The sequence below is a fragment of the Belonocnema kinseyi genome, chromosome 7 (genome assembly GCF_010883055.1).
Source record: "Belonocnema kinseyi isolate 2016_QV_RU_SX_M_011 chromosome 7, B_treatae_v1, whole genome shotgun sequence".
Classification (NCBI taxonomy): Eukaryota; Metazoa; Arthropoda; class Insecta; order Hymenoptera; family Cynipidae; genus Belonocnema; species Belonocnema kinseyi.
This window is the reverse complement of record NC_046663.1, coordinates 71409306-71428844: the sequence shown is the minus strand read 5'-3', so window position 1 is coordinate 71428844 and position 19539 is coordinate 71409306. Positions and strand designations below refer to the sequence as shown.

The following is a 19539-nucleotide window of genomic DNA, read 5'->3' as shown; positions in this document are numbered from 1 at the left end:
TATGCCAATTAGCACAAATGGTAAGTTCCGACAGTGCCTACAAGTGTGCCTACTGGCCGCTAAATGGCAATACCGGTTTCATATGTATACACCTGGTAGATCATTTAAGGGCGTGTTTAGTAAATAGGGCAAAGATTGATAAACTTAAGAAATGCTGAATAATAATTTTAATGAGAGTAGAAATTGAAAAAAGTGGTGAGCAACGTTCTTTTATGGATATTTTTTTTACATAATCACGGAAAAATAATCCAAATGCTGACAGATCGTAACATTTTCCCGAATGCTGTATGAAAAAAACAGAGATATAAGAAGAATTCAAATAGGATCATGTAGAGGAAACGATCTAGCTGGTTATCCAATATTATCAAATTATTCAATTGATTAGCTTGGATTGATGAATTTTTCACGACATATTGAGCACGTTAATAAAAAATATACGGATTTTAATTTAAAGGTGGCAGATATTTTAAAGCGAAATTTTAATGTGGTGGAATTTTTTGTGAACTAAGGGTCAATAATCATATTACTCGATTCCTGAAAATGCTGAAAGCATTCATAACTCATTACAAAAAAAAATTGATTTATTATGTTATGTTCCCTTACTCCACATTTACGAATGGGTTCTTAGAAGATAACTGAATGTTCAAATCAATCAAATTAAGGAGAATTTGAGTAATGGTTAGTTTGTTTAAATACTCATGACAATTTATATAAGGAATAGTATAATTTTAATTAGTGAGTCCGCATGGAGAGCTTTACATATAAGTGGATGTGATTAGAGTAACGATCTTACTATGAGGCTATCAGTAATTTTGCATATTTTTTGTGATCTATGACACATGATGACCATGTAAAGATCTTTCCCTGGGGTGTTTGCCAGAGAGATTGATCAGCGACATGCGTCGGAGCAGTGTTGCGGAACAAATGTGTTATTTAAATAGGCAACACGGGAATTCTAGATCGATATAACATGAATGCCCCCCCCCCCACACCTTCTTTGGCCTAACAATGTAACAATAATAATAACAATGATGATAATAAATAGTTTTACGAAAAGTTATTTTATGTGATAATTCTTCGTTTCAAATAACTAAGTTAAGATACTTCTTGTGAGAACAAAGGAGTTCAATTTTGCGGAAGAGCATGGGAAATTTGATGAGAAAAGTGTATTCAGAAGAAGAGTCACCATCCATCAATCTTGGGGAAAAAATTCATATCGTAGGGTGCTTTCATATTCTTTTTGGATATAAAGAATAAAAGGCCGTCATTCATGGAAAATAGCATTTTTTTGAAAAAATTCTTATTGTTGAGTGATATCTTCTTAATTAATTTATTCTGCATGGATTGTTAATTCATTATTTTTATTTTTGATGCGAATGAAAATAATCAAGAGGCTAACCGTCGGCATTAGTTGCGCGGCGAATCTCACTAGGGAAGAGTCCAGATGTCAAGCCATTTCGAGTGCTGATATCACTCGGATGGGATACCATTTGCGACGTACCAGGTTGTAGATTCGCTGCGTTTTAACTAATGTTAAGCGGGAGGTTTGACACCGAGAATGCTTGTGAGCATATTCGCTGGGTAAGATCGAATGTCTGCTTTCAAACTTATCAAAAAACCCGCTAAACTTGGGAGTGGGTTTTCTGCAGTTTTCCTCTCCCCTGGCCAAACTTTATTCATACTGTGATTCTAAGTCCACCATAGTAAAAGAAAATGTTCACAAGAAGTTAAATGATACTTTAGCACTGAGGCTGACCCCTGTATAGATCTCTGTTTCACCGGGGTTTTAAAAATAAAGGGCATAGTACGATAGGTTTTTAACAAGACAATACTTGTAAGAATTATAATTATGAGGCTTTCTTTTTGCATATTTTACTATCTCTGATTATTAGTTTGGCAACTCCAACAGCTTTTACCAAATAGTAGATTTTTTAACCAAAATGATGAATACTAAACGAAAAATATACTAGCCGTGGACTTTTGAAATAAAAAGAAATCAAATTGAACCAAAGAGAGAGGAATTTTCAACCAAAATGAGGACCTTTCTACTAAAATATGAATAATCTTTTTTGATTAAAAAATCGACTATTTGGTTAAAATTTTTCTTATTTTGTTGAAAATTCAAATAATTTATCATACTTTCTTGGTTAAAAGTTAATTATTTTTATTAAAAAAGTTTACTACCTCTTAGATATATTTCAACTTTTTCACAGAATGTGACATCAAAGCTGAAAAGTAGAATAACATTTTTTTGTATTTTATTGTAAATTTCTCTTTTTCGGTAAAAAAAATTAATCTTCTTTATTGTAAACTCAAATACTTGTTTGAAAATTAAAATAATTTCTTCAAAATTCATTTTATTAGTGAAAGATCTAATTCTTTGGTCGAAAATTTATCTTTTTTTTTTGAAAATTTGTTCTATTGGGGATTGAAAATCAACTTTTTTTAACTGCAAATTTAAGTATTCCATTTTTTGTTGAAAATTAATCGCGTGTAGTTCAACATTAATATATTGGTTTGAAAAAGAACTTTTTTGTTGAGAATTTAACTATTTTGTTGAAGATTCGTCTATTTAGGTGAATTTAATTGTTTTTAATTAAAAATGAAAATCTTTTTTGGTCGAAATATCAACTATTATATTTTTTGGTTAAATTCGACTGTTTTTTCTACCATTTATTTGGTTAAAAGTTCAAATATTTGGTGAGAAATGAGTCCTTTTGGGATGAAAATTGAATTGTTTTGTTACCAATTCGCCATTTTGTATAAAAATTCATCGTTTCAGATTGAAAATTCAATGGTTTTCGTAAATATCGTCTTCTTGGCTTGTAAATTCAACTACTTGGTTAAAAATTCATCTTTGCAGATTCAAAATGTATTCCTTTCATTTAAAAATCCAACTATTTTGTTGTAGATGCAATTTGTTGCTTAATAATTAATTCTTTTTAGTTGAGAATTTACTTTTCTGGTTGAAAATTAATCATTTACGATTTATGGTAGAAAAGTTTTTGATTCTAAATTCAACTTTCTTGGTATAAAATTAAACGACATTCTAAGCAACTTATCTTTTTGGCTTGAAGATTTAAATTTTTTTTTCAAATGCAACTACAGTGACATCCTTTAATAATCCTCCCTTCAGGGCGAATTCCAACTTATTGCAAATAAATTGCAAAAAATATTTGTAAATGCAGTGAAACCCTTTAATAGCCCTCCCTTCTACAAGGGATCTGCGATGATCTGCGGTTTTCACTCAGGCGAGCACTCAGGCGTAAACAAACAAAAGTAGATCGGGCTGTAATGAGTAAGTTCCCAGCCACCGTCAGCCCCAAAATCGGTGCTATAGAAGAGTTTAACTGTATTTGTGGTTGAAGTTTAATCTTTTTTGTTTGAAAATTCGACCATTTGGTTGAAAATTCATCTTTATATGTTAGAAATTTAACGATTTGATATAAAATTTAATTATGTTTTTAAATTTATGTTTTTAACTATTTAGTTCAAAAATTATCTTTCTTAGCTGAAGATTTTTTTCTCAGGTTTAAAAATCAATTGTTTTCTAAAACGTTCCACTTCTGTGGTCTTAAAAACTCAACTATTTCTTTAATAATTCATCTCTTTTTTATGAAATGAATATTTTGTGGTTGAAAATTGAACTATTATTATTTTAAATTTTAGTATACTACGTCTGCAAATCTTAAGCATTTTATATTTATGTCAATATGGTATGTATACACTTATTTTATTTAAAAGAATTTATTACCCTATTATTCCTCTGTTTTTGTGTTTTCACCCTAGTTCCCCTATTTCGAGGGCATTTTGGGCTGTGAATCCTGTTAAAATATTAAATTCATAATTTTGTGTTTTATTTTAGGCGTTTATCAAATTAAATCAAAGAAAAAATTTTGGCTTTCAACGGGAGGGGGGCGTATTTTTTACGTCACCCTGGGGGTTTAAGATTTATGTGATAATCTGTGACGAAGAAGAAGGGATAAAAAAGTTTTCAAAATAGTATGACGCAGTTTTTGAACAGCCCTTTTAATAAGTAATAATTATAGTACCTGATTCCTTTTTGTTTCTGATGATTATACTCTTGCCATCTTCTCTTCGCCAAGTGATTTCCGGTTCAGGTGATCCAGTAGCTCTGCACTGAAGAGATATTTCACCTTTCTCCTCGGTTGTTAAAAGATTCGAATTTTCATCAAGATCAATTATATCAGGTGGAACAACTACTTTCATGTATCCAGTCTGAAAAGAATGGAATTTAATCAACCAGAGACGCTATTCCTTATTACTGAAAGCATAATTATTATTTTTTATGTTATAATTTAAAAAATGGGGAAACATTTACTACAAAGATTCAGGGTGGCCGCAGGTCGGAAAAAACCTGAAAATCAGGGAATAGTCGGGAAATTTTGTTGGTCAGGTTAAGTCAGGGAGAAGTCAAGGATTTTAAAAAAAATGCAAAAGTCAGAGGATTTATGTGAGAAGCACTGTAAGTAACTGTCAAGAATAATCAGGGGTGCGACGCAGTCACTTTTTTCTGAAGTCACTGATTTTCATTCAATAAATGAACTCATGGTTTAACCACTATTGCATTAAGGTTTATACGTATTTCTGAATTTTCTTGAATACTTTGGTAATAATTTATGATTTCAAAAGATTTTGAAGAATTAAAAATATTTCAGGACATTTAAAAATATTTTAAGGTTTTTTTAAATAGATTTTGATCATTCAAAGTTATTCGAGGGGATGTTACAAATTTTATTGTATTTTGAAAAATTCTAATGAAGTTTCAAGAGTATTTTTAAAATTTCCGACAAATTTTCAAGAATTTAAAAAATGCCAAAGGATTTAAAAATATTTGAAAGGATTAAAAATATTTTTGGGTAATAAATTTTCTAAAATAATCTGTAGATAAAATAAAAGGCTGAAAAGTGAAAAATGAAATTGAAAAAATCGTTTCTTTAAAATAATTCATTTTACAAAACTTCAGTATTATTTGTTCATGTTTTTTCTTTTAATTTTGTAACTATTTAGCTTCACAACAGAATGTAATTGAATACAAAGATTTAAATGTTCATATGATTGATCACAGTTTATCGAGATAAAAACCCACTTCTGGTTAAAATTTGAAGATATACTTTCAGCACAATGTTCGGTAGAATCTTAGAGAATTTTGAAGGCAATAAAACGTGTTTCCCAAGAAATGGCAGTTATATGATTATGCCGTGATACCCTTAAAATTCCAATAATTTAAAGGGATTTCAACCGATTTTAGGAAATTTTGAAAACATCAAATGAGTTTCCAAGAGTTATATGTAATAGGTTTCAAGGAATTTCAAAAGATTTGAAATATTTTAGGATTTTTCTAAAGATTCTAAGGCATTTTGAAGAGATTACAACAATTTCCTGGAATTTCCAACGATTCGCATCATTTTATAGGATTTAAACAAATGTACATAGGATTTTAAAGAATTTACTAGAAGTTTGCAAGATATGGAACAATTTTATGGGATATATGAGGTTTTTAGTATATTTAAAAATATTCCTAGTGGGTTTATAAGACTTATGGGAACTTTAATTATTTCATGGAATTTTTAAAGCTTCCAAGATGTGTTTTATAATAATTTAATGAATTTCAAAGTATTTATTCAACAACACGTGAGTGACGTCGGTAGGATTTCAAATTTTTTCAAATATTTCAAATGCTTCCTAAATATTTGAAAGAATTTGAAATGTTTTAGGATATTTAAAATGATTCGAAGGAACTTTGAAGTGATTTTAATAATTTAAAGGAATTTCAAAAAATTAAAAAGATTGTGGGGTATTTAAAAAAATTCTAAACAATTTCTTAGATCTTGAAAAATGTGCTAAAATGCAACAAGATTTTAAAGAATTTTAAATATCTTAGGCTATCTGTAGTCATCCTAATAAATTACGAGAGTTGGAAAAGGGAATGAAGTAGTCATCCCGAAAATTCGGGACCACTAGCGAAGCTTATGAAAAAAATATTGGACTTGTATCCCCAATTTCGGAGAGACAAGAAACTTCAAGCATTACAAAGTATTTTTAATAAATTTAAATAGTTTGAATTGATTTCAAAGGATTTGAAATATTTTATGCATTCTAAGAGATTATAAGGTATTTTCAAAAGGTTTAAAAAGTTTTAAGGAATTTCAAAAGACTTCAAATGAATCGAAATATTTCAGGGAATATAAAAATTCTACACGGTTATTGAACATTTATTTCAATAATTTCCAGGAATTTCAAAGGATTTGAAATATTTTAGAATACTTAAAGAGATTCTAAGGAATTTTTATAAGCTTTGAAAATTTTCAAGGGATTTCAAAAGATTGCAAACGACAGGAAATTTTAAGACTCTAAGGTTTTTAAAATTTATTTCAATAATTTCTAGGAATTTCAAGAAATTTTAAATATGTTAGGAAATTTTACAACATCCAAAGAACTTTCAAGAGCTGTAAAAGATATTAAGGGATTTCTAAATATTTTAAATGACTTGAAATATTTTAGGTTATTTAAAAATATTCCAATGAATATTTAATTGAGTTGAATAATTTATAGGGACTTCACAGGATTTCAGAAGATTTCAAAGGACTTGAAATATTTAAGGGAATTATAAAATATTCCAAAGTTTTTAAAATTTATTTCAAGAATTTGATGGAATTTCAATGGATTTAATATCTTTTCGGACATTTAAAAAATTCAAAGAATTTTCAAACAATTTCAAGAAATTTAAATGGATTTGAACTATTTTACGGTATTTTAAAAATATTCTCAGAAACTTTCAGCAGATTAATGAAATGTGAAGGGATTTTCAATAATTAACTTGTAAAGATATTTTAGAAGAATCCAAATGATCTTATAAGATTTCTTCTAATTTTCCTCTCAAATTATTTTAATGGATATTTCAATAATAACATTAAATTTCATTAAATTTCTCAAGATTTTATAATATTTTTATAGATTTCCAAGAATCTATTCACAAGAAGTTAGGTATTTCGTAGTTGCACAGGTTTAAAGATACAAGTGAGACTCTTCTATAGCACCGATTTTGTGGCGGACGCTGGGTGGGAACTAACTCATTATAGTCCGTTCCGCTTTTGTTTGTTCACGCCTGAGTGCTTATCTGAGTGAAAACTGCAGACCCCGCGCACCCCGCGCAGCTCCTATTATATCTACTTGCGACACCGCGTCAATTCTCGGAAGGGCTATTGAAGGGAGGGCTATCGAAGGGTTTCACTGTATTTACAAATATTTTTTAAAATTTATTTGCAAATATTTGGAATTCACCCTGAATTATTATGATCTAATCCTGTTTTCTTTTAAATTGGTTTTAATTCTTCGGAATTCTCTCGATTGTTTTATTCACTTCAATTCTTCTAAATTCACTCAATCCTACTCAATGCTCTGGATGTTTTTCAAATTTTGTTTCGTTTATCTTGAATTCTTATAAACTCACCTAGAATTGTCAGACAATTCATTGAATCCTTTGGACTTACCTTACATTTTACTAAACTCATTTTAATTTTATTTAAATCAATGAAACTTTTTTCAAATTCATTTTAATTCTCTTGAATTTAACTTGAAATGTTTTGATGTCTTATAAATCGAATTCTTTCAAATTCCTTGTAATTATTATACATTTATGTACTTACATTATTAATGCACACTCGTCACTTTTAGCTCGACTTTTGCCATCAGCTTTTTGCCAAGGAGAGTAAGTGAGGGTAAAGAAGAGGAGGTGAAGTAGGAGGATTGAGAGGAGGAAAATTAGGGGAAATTATGAGAAGGTCTTTGTGGAAATGCAGGTGAGAGTAGGAGAAGCGTGGGGAAATGAGGGGAAATAAAGGGTTGGGGAGTATGGAAAACGATGAGAGAGAAAAGTAGAAGTGAGAAGCTAGTAGGGGAGGGGGTGTAGGGTAAAGCAGGATGTAGTAGTAAATGAGGACAGGGGAATGTGAAGTTGGTAAAATGAGGAGAGCGGGGGAAAGTAGGGGAGTAGGGAGACATTAAGGCAGGGTTATTAAGGAAAAATTGAGGAAATAAGGAAAGGGGAATCAGAGAGAGTGAGGGAAAAGTAGGGAAATGAGAGTGAGCAGGTTAGGAAAGTATGAAACAGAGGTGTCAGCTGGCGAAGCAAGAAGAGGGGGAACTTTTTATTTTATTTATAAAAAATTAAATATTAAAAATGTTAAAATGTTAGAATTTTAGTCTTTAAATATTCATAGTCAGGGAAAATAAAAAATTAGTCAGGAGAAAATCAGGAAAAAGTCAGGGATTTTTTCAAATTTAGTTTCTCAGCCACCCTGAGATTAGAGTCTGGAGTGTCATTCTCTTTTGGAATATCTAACCCGATTTTTTTTTAAGTATGAACAATTTCTAAATATTCTAAATTCCATCAGGTGTAACTAGTTAAAAAAATTTAGTCTACATATTTTGAATTTATAAGGATATTAGTATAAAATGGTGTTTTCTTCGCTAAGCACGAAGTCGTATAATGAAAGAAACAATGTTTTTCTATACTTCTAATGAAAAAGTATTTTAACGATGGACAACACAGCCTGTCTTTTTTAAAGTTATCGAGAAAGTTTCCCCATTCTCGAGAAACGAGAGACATTGCCGAATCAAGTAGAAAACTCTGTTGGCCGTAATTGATATAAGGCGTGACCGATTTTTCAAAATATCCTAGAAAGTCTGAAAATTAAACAAAATTTACATTTTGTTTTCAACACTTTCAAGTTTAGAAGCTTTTATATCTTGTGCGTTCGATTGGATTTTACATATTTTAAACTTAGATGCTTTACATTTTTATATGGAAAGGCTTTTGGAAAATTGGGAGTGAAAAATAAATTCTTATGAAATATTTTAAATAATTTTTTTACTAATTCCCGAATTGTTTTTATATTTATTAAAAAAATGTTCGAAATGGTTCTACGAAATTCAGACAGCACAAAAATTCCTAAATTTCTAAAAAATTCATTTGCATAGAAATTTGTGATCTAGGTTTGTCCATAAAAGAACAAAACATTTTTAGAACGAATCCATTTCAAATTAGGCAGTTTAGTTGCAAGTCACAGAATCATTGGCCTCTTAAATATGATTTTTCTCGTAAAAATACAAATTTTTTCTTTAAATCTTTATAACTTTTGACATATTGGAGATATTTAAATTTTCTTGTTCGACACTGGTGAGGTTAATTATCTTTCTCTATGGAAATCAGCCGGAAAATCTTAAAATGTCGAAAATTAATAAGAATAATAAAAGTCGATTTTCTAAAAAAAACTCTCTTTTTTGTTGAATGCATTTTTTGCTGAACTGTTACTAAAATAAAGATGAAATTTTATAAGGTTCATGCAGACCAAAGTATTTTCCTGATGGAGAGAAATTTTTTCAACAAATTTAATTTTCGCATTTTTTTAAAAACAGTGAGAGATCCGATAAAATGCTAACAACAAAGTTTGCTCATTCCTAACAGTTCTACAAAAAATACCCCCACTTTTCTATGATATTTTGTATTATTCGCAAAACAGATACAAAAATTCATATATGAAGAGATTTTTGTGATGGTAAATATTCTTTTAAACAATGCAATTATTTTAAAAAATCATCCTGGCCACAAAAATTATTTCATGTTGGATAAAATGTATGAAAAAAATTGTTTTTTCCATAAAATCCATTTTTCTTGTTTTTGAAACTCAGGCGGAAAGATAAATTCGAATTTAATATCAAATCTCACTTTCTTTATTTTATCCAATATTTTTTTTAACTTGGTGGCTATCAACAGAAGATATTCTGTAAGTTTTATTCAGACATAATTGTTTTTGTGGCAAGGAGTATTTTCTTTCTCGAAAAATCGAAATTTAACATTTTTCTCGTGAACGTCAAATTCTTCAGTTGTAAAAAAATGCGAAAATTTAATTAAAAAAAAAAAAGAATTCTCGTAGCAAAGAAAATGGTTTGGCCAGCATGAAACTTATCAAACTTCTTCGTCCTTTAAGTACCAATTCAGAAAAAGATTAACAAAAATAAGGTGGGGTTTTCGAGAAAATCTACATTGATATTTTTGTTAATTTTCAACATTTTGTTGATTTCCGGTGGATTTCAAAAGTGAACGATAAACCTCATCAGAATCTAAAAAAAAATTAAAATAATAAATTTTGTATTCAACTGTTTTTGATTTTAAATCAAAATACTTTTTGGTGAAATTATCAATTAATAAATGTTTTTTTAGAATTAATCTTTCTTCTTTGAGAGAATAACTACTTGGTTTAAAGTTGAGCTACTTTGTTAAAAATTAATTTCATTTTGTTGAAGATTCATCGCTTAAGTTGCAAATGCAACTAATTTGTCGAAAATTCGTTCTTTTAGAATTCATTTTTTCAATTGCATAATAAGAATGTCATTTTTGGTTACCAATTGCTATTTTTAATCGAAATTTATATTTTTCAGCTGAAAATTGAACTGTTTGATTCAAAATTCATGTATTTCTTTGAAAAATTGTCTTTTTTAGTAGAACATTAATCTTATTGCTCGAAAATTTATACTTTTTATTTAAGATGCAGTTGTTTGGTTGTAAAAAAAATCTATTTTGGTTGGGGATTCAACTTTTTGTCGGAAATTTAACTTTTTGTACAAAATTCGTCTTTTTGACATTAAAATTTAACGATATTTGATATAAAATTAATTTATCTGGTCGAAAATGCAACTATATGTTCAAAATATAAACTATTTTTATGAAAAATTAACTATTAAGTAGAAAATGAGCTTATCTGTAGAAAAACAATATTTTCTGATTCTAAAGTTAACTTTCTTGTACACGATTCGTTTTTTTGACTTCAAAATCAATAATTTGTTTGTTTTTTTTAGTTAAAAAATAATACTTGTTTTTTCAAAATTTATATTTTGTTTTGAGGATTCAACCTTTTGGTTTAAAATTTGTCTCTTTGGTTGAACTCAACTGGACAGAAATAGTTTTTTTGTGTTGACAATTAATTTTTTAAACTAAAAATCTTAAGACTTTTGTTTTCTTCGAAAAATATATTTCTTAGTTAAAAATTCAACTATTTGGTTTAAAATTTGTCTTTTATGGTAGAAAAATCATCTTTCTCATTTAAAAGTAACTTTTCTTTTATGGTAAAAAGGTCATCACTCTTGGTTGGAAAGAATTTGTTTTGTTGAAAATTCAACTGTTTTCGAAAAAATTAGTTTCAGTTCGCTAAACATTCGTCTCTTTTGCTTGAAAGTTCATCTATTTGGTTGTTGATTCGACTATTTGATTTTGAAGTGATTTTTTTATTTAAAAAATCGTCTTTTTTCGTTGAAAAGTATTATTTTTTCGTAGAAAACCTTAAAAATTTGGAGTGTCATCAACGCAAGCGGGGGAGGCGCGGGCGGCAACATATGCTAAAATTGGTATCGTAGTTCATGGACTGCCCCTAAGTTGATGTCTTTTTTCCGATTTGAGAAAGAAATGTTATAGATAGTTATAAAAAGTTTTATTCTGGCCAAGCCAGTTTTGTGGCCACGAGAATTCCTTTTTCGGGAAATTGAGTTTACGCATTTTTTTATAACCGAAATATTTTTTGCCAAGATTTGCAGAAATCAATAATAGATCCATTTTTATCTATTCTATAAATAATTTTAAAGATTGGTATCTTTTTAGATTAATTGTAAGTAGTGTACATTAGGGTGGTCCAAAAATGCATGGAATTTTTTTGCATGCTCGAGGGCAAGGACCCCCCCCCCATTTTATTCCAAATCCGAAAAAAGGAATTCCATAATTTTTAATTTTTTTATTTTAACAGGTGCCGGTTTTGACTTAAAGTTTCCCATGTAAAATGCATGGGAAAAAATCGCTTTTTTGAGTTATTAGAATAATTTTTTCGGGTTTGAAAAAATGTGATGGGAAAGTATGGGGGCTTGTAGAGAATTATCCAACGAAAAATCTCATGTATCAGATATATGGGTTTAACACCCCTAACACACCTCCACGAGTACCTGAAAACTACTCTTAAATATTTTTTTTCGAAAATTTTTTTTTATTCCCTAAAATTATTACTATTAGTCTAGTGGGATATTTATTAACATCAGGTCATTAATTTTAAATTGTTTAAACAAATAGAATTTATGTGAATAATTTTTTTATTCAAAATTATTAATATTTCTTCAGTGGAATATTGATCAACATTGTTTGATTAATTAAATGTTTGTGTAATAAAAATTATTACTCAAATATAACTGAACAAATTCGATTTGTTGAAATAATTGAAAATGAATGACCTAATGTTAATAAATATTCCACTAGACTAATAGTAATAATTTCAGGGAATAAAAAGAAATTTTCGAAAAAAAATATTCAAGATTAGTTTTGAGGTACTCGTGGGGGTGTGTTAGGGGTGTCAAACCCATATATCTGATATATGAGATTTTTCGTTTGATAATTCTTTACAAGCCTCCATACTTTTCCGTCACATTTTTTCCAACCCTAAAAAATTATTCCAAAAACTCAAGAAAGTGATTTTTCCGCATGCATTTTACATGGAAAACTTCAAGTCAAAACCGGCACCTGTTAAAATCGAAAAATAAAAAAATAAAAAATTATGGAATTTCTTTTTTTGGATTTGGAAAGAAATTGGGGGGCCCTCTAGAGAAAAGCCCTTTTGAGCCGCCCTAGTGTACATACTTGAGTAAGTAGTCATATTTTTAACCAAGCTATATAAATTCCGAACCACAAATATAATAGTAAAAGTAAAAAAAAAAATAGATGGATTTTATTAATTCAGATAGCATTTAAGTGAAAAGAAAATGAGAAAAAGGGGACGTTTCTTGAAAATAGGAGGAAAAGGAAGAAATATGAAAGTGAGTTTGAAACTTATAAGGGTATTATTAGACTGTATTATTAGAGGGTCATTTTTAGACCAATGTTACTACTAATTAGCCCCCTCCACACCTTGAATTGGTAACGTAATTTATGGATTGATCCTTATTTCCTCTAAAAAACAACAATTTGAGTCGCCAAGGGACTCTACGAAATAAACTGTTTTCCGATCTACTTGTTTGATTTGAAATGGATTCGGTCATTAAAATTGTAAGATATAATAATACAGTTTGAGAGATTTGAAATAAATTTTGATTTCAGATGAGAGGTTCTCTCAGTAATTTTTTATGGTGAATCATGTTCTCATGGCGTTGCATGTCAGTTTAACGTTCATAAGCTCCACTGACCTGACTTCTCATTGGGTCGGTGTTGACTTGACACATGTACGTGCCAGAATCATTCGGCTGGACGTTGGCCACGTGCAACTTCCACGTGTTAAATCCATTATGAGTGACTGACAGACGTGAGTTGTGTGCAACCATGTGAGTGTGAATAGCCAGAATCGCTCTAGAGTCTGACTTTATCCAAGCAACCTGGCGAAAATTCGTAACTATTTACATTCAAATTATCTCTATTTAAAACACAACTCAATATTCCGAAAGATATTTCAAAACCAAGACAATCTATTTGTATTCATGACACTCATCACAGAAAAATAACTTCTTAAATTTGAGCAATTTTGATTTAAGTCTTGAATGCAACTTTTCAAAATTATATCCAGAATTTTACGGATCACAAATGTTAACTTTCGTGGACATGCGGCCTCACAGACCGCACCATGCTTCTGATATGTGATTTAATTAGATATAAATATATACAGCGGTCTGTGAGACCACCGATTATCGTACAAAAACTTTACTTTGCTCTATTTCTTTATTTTTTGTAATGAATGCTTTGACATCACATTTGCAAGGGGGGAAAATTGTATGAAATCAGTATTTTCGCATTTTCATTAAAAATGAAATTTATGATCAAAAATTTTTTTCCACTGAATTGCTTTATAAAAATGAAACCCGAGCGTCAAGTGAATAAACAAGCAAGAGTATTAAATTTTAAGTCTTCCAGGTATTTATGAAAGCACTTTGGTGTTTTTTTGGGTGGCATTCTCAGGAACGCGTGTTCAAATCTCACCGATCGGTTTTTTTTATTGTCAAGAAATCGAATCATTGCTCAAAGATTTTAAGTAATTTTGTAGAATTTGTAAGGAATTTCAGTAGAATTTTAATGAGTTTTAAGATTTTAAAGTAATTTTAAAATATAAATAATGTTGTTGAATTCTTTAAAGTCTGTTAAATCTCTAGAAATATTCGGAAATTTGTCGAAATCCTTTAAAATGGATAAAATTTCTTAAAATATATATTGATTTCTCTAAAATCTCTAAAAACATCTTCAAATATTTTTGAATTAAGTTTAAATCTTGTTTAATCACATAGAATATTCAATAATAATTTGTAATGTATTTAAAATCATAGTACATATATTATTATAAGCTTAGCAACATTTTTTGTTGCTGACACAAAATGTTTTTTTACAGAATGGGTCACAAAAATTTTCAGACGCCCTGCACAGCTGTAGGTTATATTTCAGATTTTTGTTTTCATACTTCAAGCTAGGCTAGCAGCGAGGTTTAGATATTAGGAATGCGAAACATGTATAGGGTATATATGTACACGCGGCAAATAAAAATTATCATAGCGTGCGATTATAAATAGTGTAGTGATTGTGTAATAGCAAATAAAATTGTGTACTTGAACATGTGAAAAAATATTAAAGTATAAAGTCATAACATAATAATACAAAAGATTAATTTTTTGGCCAAAAATTGGTTTCGAGACTTCTTCGATATTAAAACTGAACTGAAAAATAATTCAATTAGCATCGCGTTAACATACATAAGAAGACTGTTGTCATTCATTATGTATTCAATTTCATTACGTATTATATTCATGTATTGTTCACATGAAGCAATAAATGAATTGGAAATGAATTCTTCACGAATAGGCTATGCGATTATAACAGGAATTGAGACAGAATTCTGTATGAACAAAAACTGAATTTTTCTACGAATTCGTGTTCGTAAATTTGAATTCATTTTTCATTAATAAAGAATTCGGTTTGCCGTCTGGGATAGGAATCGGTATTCTTTCAATTCAGTTTAAAATAAAATATAAAGCCCCTACAGCTTGCACCTTCTAATCTAAATCATGGAAAGATTATCGCCCCTCCTTTAGAAACATTCTCGAGATTCGAGATACATACAAGACAGTATATATACATACAAGACACAGTATATATATATACGAGAATATGAGAATCTGAAAAATTATTTAATTATTTCTCAACTCAACCTCTAGGTTTGGAAGTGGAGTTTCACCGTCAGTTTTCCAAGTTCGATTGTCATAGATTTTCTGAGTATCGGGAGATGAAAAATTATCTGATTTATGAAATACAACCAAATTGGGATAAAACTGATCGTGAAACTCCGCTATGAAACCTCGAAGTTAAATTTCTAGTTAAACCCAAATTATGTTCCTTTTCTGTTCTTTCACTATCTAAAACTGTTGTTTTAATGAGTCAGAAAAAATCATTAGCAGAATTTGCGTGTGACGGAAGTCAATGGAATTTTGGATTTTTCAAATACAACTAAATTTGAATAAAACTGAATATGAAACTCCCATTGAAACCTTGATGTTAAATTTTTCAATTAAACGCAATTAATTCCCTTTTTGGTCTTCCACTATTAAAAACGATTAATCTAATGAGTTGAGAAAAAACATAAACAGAATTTGCGTGTGTTCGGAGATAAAAAAACCATTAGATTTTCAAATACAAACAAATTTGGATAACATTGATCGTGAAACTCCGTTATGAAATCTCGAAGTTAAATTTTCTATTTAAACCCAAATCATGTACCTTTTCTGTCCTTCCACTATTAAAAGCTGTTACCTCAATGAGTCAGAAAAAAATCAAAAACAGAATTTTCGTGTGTTGGAAGTTAAAGAAATGTTAAATTTCCGAAATAAACCAAATTTGGATAAAACTGACCATGAAACCTCGCTATTGAACCTAGAAGTTAAATGTTCCAATGGACACCGATTTAATTCCATTTTCTGGTCTTTTCCACTATCAAAAAATATTACCCCAATGAATTACAATTATTATGTAGAAAAAGAAATTCTCATGTGTCGGGTAAACGTTTGGATATGACTGACAAGGAAACTCCGCTATAAACTACAATAGCAATTGTTTTATTTTAAGGAATGGACTGATTAATATTCTTCAGGATTATATTACAGAGAAACAAAAAATTATTCCGTTTCCATAGAGCTACAAAATAGAAAAATACAAGATTGAAATCTTTCAGTTCACATGGTTGATATCTGGGAAGCAGCTTGTTTTTTTTTGAACACCAAATTTTTTTTAGAGTTTTTCTTGTCTCTCCTGAAACTTGAAACATTTTTATTTTATGATTTTACACTTTATTATTGCACAATTAAGGACTGAATAGGTGTATACTTGTCCAGAAGCGTAATGGAATTTTATTTTAAAGGGTTGTAATACACTATCACTGTGTACCGCATCAATTTAGATTCGTCAAGTATCATTCTGTATAATCATGAAAACCTGTTCAACAGTGGTAACTGCTAATCGACAAACAGAACTACGGAATTTGAAGTGCACTTCAATTAGCACCTCGTTGCTCAAAATGACTATTGCAACTAAAGGGTCGCAGGGCAATGAAGGTTACGGGACATTATTAGCGTTAGTCAATAAAAATATGACTTGGAATTTGAAGAGGGGATGATTGAGGATAGAAAGATAAATATTGTTAAAGGAGTAAAGGAGAACATTAAGGAGTAGGGGGTAACAATGATGGGAGAAAGCGGTTGGAGGAGAAGAGTTAACACGGGAAAGAGAAATATAGATAAGGGAGTAAGGTGATGGTTAATGAGGAGGGGTTACATGGCATAAGGTGGTGCAAATGTGGGGGTGGTGGAGGAGGAGGGTTGACAATAGAAAGAGAAATATAGAGATGGGAGTAAGAGGAGAGGATGCAGGTGTAGGTATATAGCATAAGGAAGTAAAGATGAGAGCAAAAGAGGGTGAAGGCGGAGTGTTGACGAGAGAAAAGGAAATATAGATAAGGGAGTAAAAGAAAGAGGGTAGGAGGAGGGGTACATGCACGATAAAGTACAGCTGAGAATGTAGCAGTAGGGTTGGTGAGAGAAAGAGAAATATAGATAAGGGGAGAGGGTGGAGGAGAAGGTGTTATGTAAGACAAGGTGTTCAAAATGAAGGTGGGGGTGGAGGGGGGTTAAAGGGAGAGAAATAAACAGAAGGCAGTAAAAGGAAAGGGTTGAAAAGTAGGTATATGTCACCAGTAGGTAAAAATTAGGGTGAAAGAGGGTAGAGGAGGAGAGTTAACGAGAGAAAGAGGAATATAGATAAGAGAGTAAAAGGATATGTTAAAGGAGGAGGAAGTATATTTCACGAGCGGATGAAAATAAGGTGAAAGAGGGACGAAGAGGGGTGATAAGAGAAAGAGAAGTATAGATAGGTGACAAAGAGGAGAGGGTGCAGTAGAAGGAGGTAGTACATGGCACGAGGAAAGAAAAAATAGGTGCAAAGATAGTGGAGGAAGAGGGGTGATAAGGAGACAAATAGAAACATATATAAAGGAGTAAGGGTGAGGGTGAAGAATAGGGTATATGATACAAGGGGATAAAAATGAGAGGGTAACATAAAGAGAGAGATAGAGAGAGGGGGGATTTTAGGGGGGGGGGGGTCTACCGAAGTGTCATTCTCCATGCAAGACCAATGTAAACGATATCACGCAGTGGGGGGGGGGGGGGGGGGGGGGGTTAAGAAATTCCTGAAAAATGTATCACGTATTGTATCACGTAATGTATTTTGTTCAACCTTAAAAGAAATAATTTTTCAGGATGGAAATTTAAAAATGCAGGGCTTAACATATCGCCAGTCGAGCTGACGAGGTGATCTGTCAGATATTCAGACAGATTGCTATTGAAGGGCGTGAAAAGCTTTTAGATTTTGAACAAAAGCATGCCTCAGTTTCTCCTCGAGAAATTTAAGGTGCAAGTTATAAATATCGCTGATAAAGAGCCAGAATAATGACCTAGGAGCACTTATATACACTACCGGTCAAAAGTTTAGGTTCACTCAGAAAAATCGTGTTTTTGTTGTATTTATCGCTTTAATTATACCGGAGCTAAAAAAATTTATCCTTAAAAGGTTAATTGCTTTCGAAATTTTGTGTAAAATAAGCCCAGGGTGAAGCCTATTTGTATAGTTTTCAAGTAGATATTGCAAAAATAGTGTACATTTCAATTTTTTCTTAAATTTTCAATAACTTCCGAAATATTCAACGTTTTTCAATGTCCTTGGGCTCAGTTTGAAGCTTCTTTTCCACTGTATCACAAAAGCTTACGAATATGAATCGTAAAAAATTTCTTTTTGAATTGCAAGAACTTGAAGTTGTGATAAAAAAGTTGGATAAATTTGAAAACATCTTATCTGTAGGCAAATCAGAATAAAAGTTAAATAAATATATATTTTGAGGAAATTACATAGAAAATTCATGATTATATGTTTCATATATTTTACAAAAATATTTTTGTTACTAAAAATAATATTTCAATTTTTCCAACTTTTTTGTTACAAATTCAAGTTCTTGCAATTCGAAAAAACATTATTTACGATTAATACTCGTAAGCTGTTGAGATACGGTGAAAAAAAGCTTCAAAATGAGCCCAAGAACATTGAAAAACGTTCACTATTTCGGAAGTTATTGAAAATTTAAGAAAACAATCAACCTTTTACGGAGACATTTTTTTACCTCCGGTATAATTAAAGCGATAAATACAAAAAAAAAAAACGATTTTTCTAAGTGAACCCAAACTTTTGACCGGTAGTGTACATTGCAGCTTTGATCAATAATAATTACTGTTTGCCATTAAGACCTCATCAGCGCATAAAATTCTCTAATTAAGTCAAAGTATGTAGAACGTTAATTAAAATTATGATATTGAATTATAATTTAATAAAAAATGGACTACATTGGACAGACAATTCATGTAAATCATTAGAAAAAAAATACTTGAACTAACAGAAAATTTCATTGCTTCAATAGAATATAATGATGTTTATTAAAACCTCGTGCTTTTATCAAAAACTTTAATTCAATTTCAGAAACTATTTTTATAAAAGCGCGAGGTGTTTCTGACGGGGAGCATTCACAGCATCAAAACGCTTTAACGTTTTAAGCAATTCAAATTCAATAATTTGAAATTCATCAATACACCAAACAAGTTCTTCAGACTATTTGCAAACTTGTAGTTCTTTTTGCTTGACTGAAAATGACGTTCTACAGAATTTTATTGAAAGAATTCAAAAGATTTCCATGATTTCCAAAAATTTATAAGGATTTCAATAACTTACCAGAAATGCATAGAATTTCTAAGGATTTTAATTCCACTGGAACCGCGTCTATATCCCTGTTATAGCTCTCATATATATGTATATACATAATTAAAAATTTGTCATAAGGACAACCGCAGGTTTTCGCCGGGAGCGGGTGCTAATCTGAAAAATTGCACCCGCTTCCAGCGAAATCGCGGTAAAATTTC

General features: G+C 30.3%; 1 protein-coding gene across 1 annotated transcript in view; it reads right to left on the bottom strand.

Moving 5' to 3' along the window:
• Window positions 1–19539, bottom strand: part of LOC117176498 (lachesin-like) — a 92683-nt gene that overhangs the window by 23929 nt on the left and 49215 nt on the right. Inside the window, exons 5-7 of the mRNA XM_033366753.1 lie at window positions 13240–13425; window positions 4053–4239; window positions 991–1002 (exon numbers count right to left, since the gene is read on the bottom strand). Of these exons, the coding sequence (XP_033222644.1) occupies window positions 991–1002; window positions 4053–4239; window positions 13240–13425 (385 nt within the window). The remainder of the gene's footprint in view (window positions 1–990; window positions 1003–4052; window positions 4240–13239; window positions 13426–19539) is intronic.